This window comes from Schistocerca cancellata, chromosome 3 (genome assembly GCF_023864275.1).
Source record: "Schistocerca cancellata isolate TAMUIC-IGC-003103 chromosome 3, iqSchCanc2.1, whole genome shotgun sequence".
Taxonomy (NCBI): Eukaryota; Metazoa; Arthropoda; class Insecta; order Orthoptera; family Acrididae; genus Schistocerca; species Schistocerca cancellata.
In genome coordinates this window covers 515,637,989-515,649,980 of record NC_064628.1, presented here as the reverse complement: position 1 = coordinate 515,649,980, position 11,992 = coordinate 515,637,989, and the positions used below count along the sequence as shown (strand labels likewise).

Here is an 11,992-nt window from a genome sequence, read left to right as displayed (position 1 = left end):
CATTGTCCGGAATCAACCCATGTACTTCCAGATTTAGTATTTCTTTCTTATGTTTGTCTTTGTGAAGACACATTTTAACGTAGCACTGGGAAAATATAAAGCTGAGGTGGGACGTATGTCAACCGGAAACATAATTAGAGATTATTGCAACCTGAGATCTTCTCTATTGTAGCAGTTCCAAAACACTAATGTCTAATGAACTGAAAGCTGAAAACACACCACGCGTTTCCTGTGAATGGGAAACATAGCGATTATTTTCTCTTTTCTGGGATGGAGGCAACGCGTAACTGGTCCTCGGCTAGCTGCGCAAGGAGAAGCACGCCTGCGCTGAGTGGAGATGCGTAGCCCTGTGACGTAAGGCGCTGATCGCTTGCCAACGTTGCGTCCACCGCTGCCACCGCGCCTGCAGTCCGCCTATAAAAGCGGGTCGCCCTAACCACTGAACACTGTCTTGTCCACTCAGACGCCGTCAACATGTTCAAGGTACGTCTCTAGCTTCTGGTCAATCAGTGAGTTGCAAGAGCTGTTTGAAAGAGCACGTTAACGTCAGCAACACTGTCACAAATCTCTGGACGACTCAAGTGACAAATAGCAGAGCATCTGTTTACTTGCGTTAAGATCTGGAACAGACAAATTCCTACACTAGAGGAAAATTTTATTAAAATAGTTTTGTAACAAATACCGATCAATTTCGCTTATAGCCTCTGCAGGGCTGATAAGAGAGATAGTTCCAGATGTGTCGGCACCGACTTCTGTATCTTCCTTGTCTGTTCCTGACTGAGCTATTTATTTTATTTCTTACACTTTTCTGACTTACGGATTCTTAGTTGTCGTCTGTCCATAACTGGAAGACGTTTCGGTTGCACGTTGTTTCAGGAATGTACCAAAACTTAATCTCCAGATATAGCACCATTTAATGTGGCGTAGTGTACATACGATTTTATAAATTTTCCATTGATTGAATGTTTCTAATTTTAGGTTCTAGAGCCAAGGTTGTATCATAGAGCAAAATGAACAGTCTAAAATGATGATGCCGCACAAAAGTAGACTTCATTGAAATACGAATTTTTAAAGGACATACTTTGTATATCATCGTAATCGCAGGAGCTAATTTGTCTTGGATAACAAACTCCAAATCTTGCGCTGTTTCCTGTAGAACAAAAAGTCACAGTGATACTAAATGTCTTCTTGAAATATAGCATTACAGGCTAGTTGAACTTGCTGCACAGCTGGTCAAGCACTATCAAGCTTATTCGTACTCGTGCATAAGAGTTTTGTTCTTATAACGTTCTTCCCACTCATTCAACATAACTGGCTTTACACTCTAATTAGTATATCTATGCAACAGATGTACAGGTGTACGTTGTTCATTTTCCACTGCCTTATTAACAAGACATGGAACTTTCAACCACTTTGCTCGTTTTATCCTAATCATGGATAGAATGTGTTGCTCATAAATACAGAGAATAAAAGAAGTCATCACATGTTTTAAATACAGATAAAATATTTGAGAGGTAATCCTAACCTATAAAAAAGCAGACTTTAGAGCTATTTTATAATAAGACTGATGGGTGCAATATGTGTTAACAAAGTTGTGATGTTTTCTTAGAATGGGGTGTAATGGTTTGCTTCAGTGTTTATTCAGACTCGAAAGACAGTGGTAACTCAACACTTTTCCTGTCCTACAGATTGCCCTAGTGCTGGCTGTGGCCGCCTGCTGCGTGAGTGCCGCCCCCAAGGCCGGCCTCGCCCCCCTGGCCTACTCCGCCCCCCTGGTGGCCGCCGCCCCCGTGGCCTACGCCGCCCCCGCTCCAGCCGTCGTGACGGCGCACAGCTCGCAGTACATCGCTCAGAACTTCAACGGACTCGCCTTGGCCGCCACCGCCCCCGTCGTCGCAGCCGCCCCTGCCGTCGCTGCCGCGTACCATGCCGCGCCTGCCGTTTATTTCAGATAAACAGTTACACACAATCTCTTTATATGGATAAATAAAATCAGTTTAACTGAAACTGGCCTGTTCATGTTATTGCTTTTGTAAATATTCATTCGTCCTACTTCCTGTACAACCTCTAAAATAAATACAATAATTTTCACAAGTTGCTAAAAGTGTCACCAGTTGGATGACGTCAATATTACCCAAAATGCTTTGCACATCTGCCTGTGTGCATTGCACAAGAGTCTGATTTGCTATTCAGAAGTGCTAATTAACCATAGACAGGCTTGCCAAGAGGTTCTCTTTCCAGGCAACACATTCAAAGAGGACAGGAAAGAATCACCCGATGATCAAAACCAATTACAAAAAGATTTAGACAAGATATGCGTATGGTGCGAAAAGTGACAATGAACTCTAAATACTGAAAATTGTGAAATCATCTACATGATTACTAAAATAAGTAGCTTAATTTCAGTTACACGATAAATCGTGCAGATGTAAAGGCTGTAGTTTAACTGAATACTCAGCTATTGCAAATATGAATAACTTACACTTGAAAGATCACATAGACAATGTTGAAGAGGAAGAAAACTAAAGACTGAGATTTGTTGGCACAAGGTTTAGGGAATGACAACTGTTCTACTAAAAAGAGTTTTTACACCATGCTTGTCTACCCTCTTCCGAAGTACTGTTGCGCCGTGGTAGATCTCCATCAGATGAGAGTCACAGGGGACATCGAAAAAGTTCAAAGAAGGGCAACTCGTTTTGTATTATCGCGTAATAGGGGGGTGAGTGCCACAGACATGTTACGTAAACTGGGATGGCAATCATTAAAACAAAGGCGTCTTTCGCTGCGTCTGGATCTTGTAGTAAAATCTCTATATACAACTTTCTCCTCTGAATCCGAAAATATGCTGTTGGCGCCCACCTTGATAGGGAAAAATGATTATCATGAGAGAATAAGAGAAATCAAAGCTCGCGCAGAATGATTTAAGTGCTCTTTTTCCCGCACGCCGTTCAAGAGTGGAACTTTGGAGAAATTGCTTGAAGGTGGTTCGATGAAATTATTGCCAGTTGTAGAGTTATCACATAGATGTAGATGTAGATGTAGATGAAAGAGAAACATTATAATCCTTCTTAAAGTAATCTCGATGAACAACTTTTTTCACGCCTTAAAAGAGTACGCTCGTCCCTTTGGAGCACTGTAGATAGTACAGAGCTAGTATGAGTCATGTGAGAATCCACCGCTGACGTAAGCCAGCCATAGCAAGAAGTGTGTACTTGCCAGGTGGTTGTATGGACTCATTGCATTAAGGTGGGTCGACGTAGAGATATGACAAATGGAAGAAAGCAGCTACCTTGCTTGGCTGTAGCCACGACCACACCATGAATTAAGTTGTCCAAATTGTAAGTACGTTAACGTGGACTGTCCAACACGTCTACAGGGCATATGGGACCACTCGCACACGTGCAACATGACGTAAAAGCAGCGATAGTAAAAAGCTCTTAACTGACAGGTCCCGGTGATGAGAAATACGTTTCTTATTAACAGTCGTTTCGAGCCTGACAGTGAAAGCAGGTCCGTGTCAACCTGTTTCGGAGCATTCAAGTCAAAATATTCTGTTAATTCCCACCCAAAAAGAAAAAAAATTACTGTCTTTTAAGGCCGGGCAGCCATCAAGTGTGGCTTGATTTGTTAGCGTCGCCAATGCAGTTCCGAATCATTCGCTCGAGACACCATCTGTATCGCTCGAACTGTTCCCAGATCTCCATTCAGATCGATATGTAGTGCACATCCTAAAATGTGTTTCAGAAAATAAATAAACAAGGGTAAATCATGGCGTTAAGCCTTCGAAAACGCAACTGAAACATCGCTCAGTGGTAGTATCAACAGTAGGTGTTATGGTTATTTTTGTTGTTGCTGTTGTTGTGTTGGTGTACAGTCCAAAGACTGGTTTGATGCAGCTTTCTATGCTAGTCTATCCACACTTCACGTCTGCATAACTACTGCAACTTACCTGCTTCTGAACCAACTTACTGTAGTCAGACTTCGGTTGCCCTCTACACGTTTTACCATCACACTTCCTTCCATCATCAGACTATTCATTGGTGCCTCGGGGTTTATCCTATAAATCGAGCCCTCTTTTTTATTCAAGTTTTGGCACACATTTCTCTTCTCCACAATTCGATTTAGTACCTCTTTATTATGAAGCCAGTTTCTCCACAATTCGGTTTAGTACCTCTTTATTATGAAGCCAATTATCCATGTAGTATTCTCTTCTCATGTGTACCTAATTACGGTTTTATAAATATTGTGCTTTAAATGGAAACAACATATTGCCTCAGCAAGCGGATGCACGTCTTTCAACAGATGTTAATTCAATGAAAAAACGATTTCTTGTCAATGGGTGTGCCTACGAAGGAATATTTGTAGCTGCGTAATATTTGAATTACATGGTTTAATCTACAGACTCTAAACGACATAAACGTGACACGAAAAAGCGGAAGATGCAGCATTTTTTCCTGTATAATTCACCTATTCAGGTCCCGTGTATAAGGAACTCCTCGTCGAGGTCGACGTAATGGAGTACCACTATAGTCCCAGCAGGAATAGAATATTAGTGCACGTAATTCCGTGGTGGAGTTTCAGCTGATTTTAAAGTATAATGAGCTAAAACAGACAAGGAGTGAGCAAGTGCGAGATGCGTGACTGGTCGCTTCGTAAGGCCGCTACCTCACCTCGTCTCCTGGGATGTGTAGCATGAGACCGAGCACTCCGCTCGCTGTCAGCCTTCGTCTTCGCCCATCGGGAGTGCAGCCTCTAGAAATGCAGCCACGTCTTGTGGAAAATAATAGTAGCCAGCGTATATAATACGGGAAAAGTGGTGTCTACAGTGAAAGAACTGTTACGTCTGTTCTCTTGTTCATTATAATCATAACATTTGACGCTTTATGTTAACAATGGAAACACGGGAGTTGATCAACAATTCATTATGAAGAAGTAACTTCAATGCATAATTTAAATATTGGTTTCTACAATGGCTCAGTTAAACACACTGTTGGCCAATAAAATTGTAACACCATGAAGAACAGCAAATAACGAAACTTTTTTACTGTGTGAATACAGTACGGTAGAAAAAATTGCAGGCATATTGAGGGTAACAAATTTGGTACACATAGTTTCCATCTCTAACACTAACAATAGCCGTAACACCGTTGGGTATCGAATCGAACTGACATTAAACGACAGATACATCGTTACATGCTGTTTCACTTATACGGCAGAGTTCATCGTAGCAGTGGCTTGAGAGTTCTGGCGTCCAATCTCTGAAAGTGCCATTACTAAAAGTTTCCAGTGGATGGCAGATATAGAGGTCATGTTGACAAGGATGTCAAATCAAACACCTTTCAGCCGTCTAGTTTCCAAACTTATTTTATTTGGCTACCAGTTTCGACGATTTACTACACCATCTTCAGGTCCTTGACCGACGTGTAGGAAGAGTCCACCTCGGTTCTGATCAAAATAGGGGCCAGCAATACTGTTTTAGTAGAGTTCTTCTTGCTATAGTGATCACTATCCTTCAGAATGAGATTTTCACTCTGCAATGGAGTGTCCGCTGACATGAAACTTCCTGGCAGATTAAAACTGTGTGCCGCACCGCGACTCGAACTCGGGACCTTCTTTGTGGGACTGCGCTCAAACGCGAATGATTTGCACAGCGTTGTATACTTCATCCCTATTTGACGTTTCTCATGGAATTGCAATTTTAATGGCCAGCGGTGTAGCTATGAGGGGCCTTCAGTAAGTAATGCAACAAATTTACTTTTCTCGTCCTGTTTCGGTTGAAAAAGTGTAATTTGTTGTGGGACAGCTTGCAATATTCCTTCTTTGACTCCAAAATGACGCCTGTAACAGAGGTACGTTCCAAGCAGAGAGCTGTCACAATTTCTCTAGGTAGAAAATCAGAGCAGTTCAGATATTCCTAGGCGCTTACAGAACGGTACGGAGACCTGGCAGCGAACAAAAGAACGGTGAGCTGTTGGGCGAGGCGTGTGTCATCATCGCAACCCTGTCCGATTTCTACGTGCTGGCCGGCCGCACACAGCCGTAACTCGTGCAATGTCGTAACCTGCGAACGCTCATTCGAGGTTATCGCCGGATCAGAATCAAACGCCTCACTGCACAGCTGGATGTCTCTCTTCCACCAGTTGCGATACTCACAGATGTGCGCCCTCTGGTTTTCTCGCAACCTAACAAAAGACCATAAAGAGCAACGAAGGACCACCTGTCCGGCCCAATGAAGGATGCACTCCAGGGGAAGCAGTACGAGAACGATAGGGAAGTTATTGAGGCAGCAAGACGTATTCTGACGTCGACCAGTAAAGTGGTACCATGCGCCCACACGGGCCCTCCCAGTAAAGTTGTGTAATGCCGTCGCAATGGACGGTGATTGGTTCAAATGGCTCTGAGCACTATGGGACTTAACATCTGTGGTCATCAGTCCCCTAGAACTTAGAACTACTTAAACCGAACTAACCTAAGGACATCACACACATCCATGCGCGAGGCAGGATTCGAACCTGCGACCGTAGCAGTCGCGCGGTTCCGGAGTGAGCGCCTAGAACCGCTAGACCACCGCGGCCGGCAGGACGGTGATTGTGTTGAAAAAAATGGTTTTGTAGCCAACAGAGTGAGGAATCATATGATGTATTGGAATCCTTAATAAAACCAACCTGCTTCCAAACATAAAAGAGATGCACTACTTATTGAAAGCCCTTCGCACTTTAATGAAGGTAATGAAAAAGAAGAGTACACACTACTTCTTTGCCTGTATGTGTCAACACTTTTCTAATTTGAAAGTTAATTTCTACGACGATATTTTAATATTCCTAGAAGACAGTATCGCGATCGCATACTAAACATTTTGGAGTACAAGTATTACAAAGAAGTAAACTTGAGAGCACTTATTATATCAATGCTAAATGAGTCGTTAGAAATGAACGGATCACTTCTTGTTCACAATTTTCTTTATTGACGCGTTTCGGGGGTAGCCCATCATCAGAAAAAAAAAATGGTTCAAATGGCTCTGAGCACTATGGGACTTAACATCTCAGGTCATCAGTCCCCTAGAACTTAGAACTACTTAAACCTAACTAACCTAAGGACAACACACACATCCACGCCCGAGGCAGGATTCGAACCTGCGACCGTAGCGGTCGCTCGGTTCCAGACTGAAGCGCCTAGAACCGCTCGGCCACTTCCATCATCAGAATATCTGTCAAACACAAAATGGTTGAAATGACCCTGAGCAATATGGCACTTAACATCAGAGGTCATCAGTCCCCTAGAACTTAGCTTTGGACAGAAAAAGTGATCACAGAAATACATAGAATGCAATAACAATTACAACTGAGACCCAAAATCGAGGCTGCCATATCATTAACGATCCAAGCAAAAAAAAAGTGGTATTCTAGTTTGTCTCTGATGGCTTAATAGGACTATACATTTAATTTGGTCATAAATGAAGTACCTCTTTCTCTAGACTCGACGGATATTCCAGCTACGGTAATGGATGGTGAAATAACACTTCATTCTGGTTAGGTATTGTCCGCCAATGAAAGCGCACAAGGATTCAAAATTTACGTTGCACGGAGAATGTCGACAAGTAGAAAAATTCTGAGACTGGGCAGCGTTATGATCTGAAATGAAGGTACAATGACTCGGGTGCACACATTTGAAGCACTGGATAGAACTCTTCATAATGAAAGAAACAATAAGTGACTAATCGGAAGCGTCCCATTCATATTGCCATCGTGATGTATACATCACGATGATAAACAAAGTTCAAAGGTCAGTTTCCAAGAAAATTTCTGTTATGGTCATTTTTGTTCGCTCACAAGTTAGAACGCCACAAAATATCTTCATTATGCTCCAAATAATACAACTCTGACTGTAGTTCTTAAGGTAGTGTTTTAACCATTTAATGTCATCCATTGAATGAACAGCAGATGAACGGTGATCACCACAGTTTCTTGAACTTAATATTACACATCACCGCTGTCCCATCGCTAACTCACAGTGAATCCACAACTGTTTGGAGTCTTATGCAGAGTATTTACGCAATTAAATTCTTCTGCTTGCAACTCGTTATCATCTATTATCTATAAAAATCCTACAGGCAGATTTTCATAAAAGCTACTTGTTATTCTTGATCTGTAGATTTACCCAACTACATGTGAGGATTCTCCATGAAAAATTGTCTTCTCATACTGTTAACAGTATCTGAGAAACGATTATCACTTAATACATTTATCATGATGGAACATTTATCAATATAGTGAATATGCGAAATAAAAAAAATCTTTTAATCTCGTCTTTTATGGTTAAGTATTTGAACCACAGTCTCCATTGCGACATGTACTTCCCAACAGAATTTACAGCCATCGTATTGGGCGTAAACATCTCGGAAGCATGTTATTTTGCCTTTACTGTGACCATACCCTTCTCTTGTTTTAGCGGTCAGTAAAGGTAAGGATGGTAAAGGCAAGACAAGGCAATTTCCAGGTAAAATTCTGCGGTTATATTACAAAATACGAGCTCTTCTTGCTGTATACTTCAATGTGGCCGTGTCTTACCATGAGGCTAACCTTCGTTCTTTAATTCCAGGATCAAAATTGGATTTGTCTGATAGTGCGGATGATATTAATCTTTATTTATGAAAACTTACTTTCTGTGCCCAGTTGCGCTTTATAAAGACATGTTCTGAAGATTCTGCCTTGAGATAAACACAATTTTTTGTTTTCTCTTCATCCATATTCGTCTCGGTGCCGTTCACCGTCATAAATGGGTTTCCATTTTATTCCCTCCGACAATAATTAGATGTTAAGGAAAACAAATTCATTTTACAACTGTTGTCATTAAATTCAAAATTTTTTAACCAGAATGTATACCTTACTTTGTTGTTAATGTGTCTGTCTTCTGCAGTACAGCTGATAGTTGAATGCAGTTTGTAATCTGCAACTTATAAGGATTTGCTATGCTCTATGTTTTATGTTGAACGAAATAGATGTAGGACTACAACGGATTATATATGTTAATGTTATTTATCACACTCCTGTTATTTATTTGTTACTTCTACTGTCACACCTCTATGCAAATTACATTTATCGTCTGTTTACTAGATTACTTTAACTGTCTACTTATGTTTCTAATTTATTTGAATTACTGTTTGTGGTTACTATGTTTAGCAGTATGAACGAGCACTGTACTAGTATAATGCGCTCAAGAGGTGTGCGAGTGAAGAAAAAATTAACTGTGTTTTGCTCAAGGCTTCTTACAATACACATGATTTTGTTTTTAAGCAACCAGGTTGTCCATGCAGATGAAATAGCTGGGTCAACTTCTTAGCAGTACCTCAGTTGAATAGTGTGCAAGTACAGAAGCTGAAAGTTTGCGCGGAGCGTGGTGCTGGAGACATCCCGGTGTCTTCACAGCATTACGTATGGCGCCGTTGCGCTGCGTTGCGTTGCGTTACGTTACGTTACGTTACGTATCGCATCCTCACGGCCTGGAGCAATACCCTGGCCGTCACCCAGCATGCAGGCCACGCCCGCGACGCCTCCGCCTATAAAAACGGGCCTCTGTCCCGGCAGCGCCACTGTGTCCTCAGAAGACAGCAGCTCCCCGCACCGGACAACATGATCAAGGTACTCTTTCTGTTGGACGAGCAATCTTTATTTGTCTTTCGAAGACACCTCTAAGGTATCACGATTGTGTAAGCAATGAGGCAAAGAAAATTTTGGCGAAATATTTTGTGTTCTGCAAGTACACTGTTTTATTTGTCAGTGGAAGATTGTGATACATATCTGCAGCTCCCGGGCAATGTGCATGTGCTGCCTTAGTCAAACTTTCGATCATTCGCAGGCTCAGGTACGAATGAGTGAAGAGTAATCTGTGCTAAGTTGAAGCTCTGTCCCATTCCACGTGACTTCATTAGTTATTCGAATTGGCTACGCACAGTCAGTGAAAGGCAGGTATCAGGGATAGAATCAGGTCCAAAAATAGGTTTAACCTACGCTGATTCTGAAACAGTGATTTCATCGGCGCAACATAGGCTTTGAACCTCGTCAGAAACTTCTGAAAAGATGTGTGTGAATTATAGGAAAGCGTTAGTTTGAACAATCGGGAAGAGAATCGTACTCAGTGGCTTTTCAATTCAAATTTATATCCTGGTTCTCATGTAGAAAACGTTATAATGACATATTTATTATATTGGACTGATTGCTCTAACTTCCGCCCCGTGAGAAACGATTTTCTGTTATAATATTATCCCGGATACGGAGGGGACGTTTTTTAACACAGCGTATGTTGATTTGTCTTCAAACATAAAAATCCGAAATTTTATCCGTTCATTATTGAAATGGAGGCTCCCTTCAGCATTTCACATTAAAATCTGCGTTCTGATATTGAGAAATGGCTCATCACATGACTTGTATCTCACGCACACGAGGGAACTGTAGACCAACAGTAGTACCCACGGAAGAAAATGATGTCCTCTGCGACACCTCAAATTACATGAACTCAACATTTCTATTCCTTCATACTGTGTGTCGCAGTAAATCATGTTTTATGTCTGGTTCTGCAAGTAACACATGATATACGCTGCGAAATATCAACATTTTTCCAGGTGTATGTTTACGTACAAATGGTCAGTTCGCTATAAAGTCAGGAACCTAAACTCTTGAAGGAAACATACGCTACTTTTTACAGCTTTTAGTCGATTTATTTCCCCTTGCTTCTTTGCCTACAGCAATTAATATCACTGGACATCCTTTTGGTAACTTAGAAAACTATTGTATCGAATTGTGTTTGCTTCCTACTGTTCCCTCCTTGACTATAAAAAGTTATTCCGCTACCAGGATTAAAAAGAGTTGGCCATGAGGAAAAGTTACCCCACCCTTCCGTCAACCACAAAGGATATTTTAGAAACCTTAGTGACGAAGAATAGTTGTAAATGAAAGAAGCATCAATAAATAGTTTGAAGATTCTTACTCCATAAAAATTTTTTCTAATAATAATTATCAAGAGCGACGTCTTTACTGTCTTTTTAACTGTTCCCGCACTCAGTATGAATATTCCAGTAGCTCTACGTTAGTTATCATTTCTTATAATTTCTCGTCCTGTGAGTACCATACCATAGTTAAGAATTAAGCATAGACATTAGATGCTGACTCGCAAAGTAAAATGAATACACAGTGTTCTTTAATGTTCAACATTAGGAATTTCATATTGTGTAGTGAATAGAATTTTTTATGTGAATGCATGACTGGTGTTTGTACTGCAATTGATAAAAACTTTCTGCCACCGCCGAATACACTGCAAGAGACTTGTCATTATGGTTTCCCGGAATCTTCTGAGAGAGAATGCTGTTTCTGGCACACAGAAATTTGTATGTGATGTGAGCAATGTCCCACTATGTAATATGAACATGTATTAGCACTGTCAAAATACTGCCACAATTGTATGTGCCAAATATACTACTGTATTTTTTCCATAGATTGTACTGCTGCTGGCTGCGGCCGCATGCTGCGTGAGCGCCGCCCCCAAAGCCGGCCTCGCCCCCCTGGCCTACTCTGCCCCGCTGGTGGCCGCCGCCCCCGTGGCCTACGCCGCCCCCGCGCCGGCCGTCGTGACGGCGCACAGCTCGCAGTACATCGCGCAGAACTTCAACGGACTCGCCGTGGCCGCCGCCGCCCCAGTCGTCGCCGCCGCCTACCACGCAGCCCCCGTCGTTGCTGCTGCATACCACGCTGCTCCGGCGATACTCGGCTGATAAATTAAGCCAACTCACTGTGTGAAAATGTAAATAATAAAAAATAAATAACTAAACTGCAATGATCTCTATTTTTGTAAAAAGACACACTTGCTTTTTTCTTGAGACCTTCTTTAATCAGATTAAGTTCAACAATGAATCATCAAAGGAGATGAATCTACCATGATTATATTTGGACAACGGAGGACAACTGCAGCATAGCATAATTTTCTCATTCCGAAGCTACTG

General features: G+C 41.7%; 1 protein-coding gene across 1 annotated transcript; it reads left to right on the top strand.

The window, feature by feature from the left end:
- Positions 1 to 474: 474 nt before the first annotated feature.
- On the top strand, positions 475 to 11,764 carry LOC126176395 (cuticle protein 16.5-like). Its single transcript, XM_049923553.1, has 3 exons — positions 475 to 483; positions 1,689 to 1,910; positions 11,489 to 11,764. Exons 1-3 carry the CDS (start codon positions 475 to 477, stop codon positions 11,762 to 11,764), a joined length of 507 nt encoding a protein of 168 aa, XP_049779510.1.
- The last annotated feature ends 228 nt before the right edge of the window (positions 11,765 to 11,992 follow it).

Excerpts from the sequence above, each read along its gene's own strand:
- LOC126176395 (XM_049923553.1), top strand. Across the intron at positions 1,911-11,488 it reads TCGTCGCAGCCGCCCCTGCC|ATTGTACTGCTGCTGGCTGC; the intron begins GTCGCTGCCGCG and ends TTTTTTCCATAG.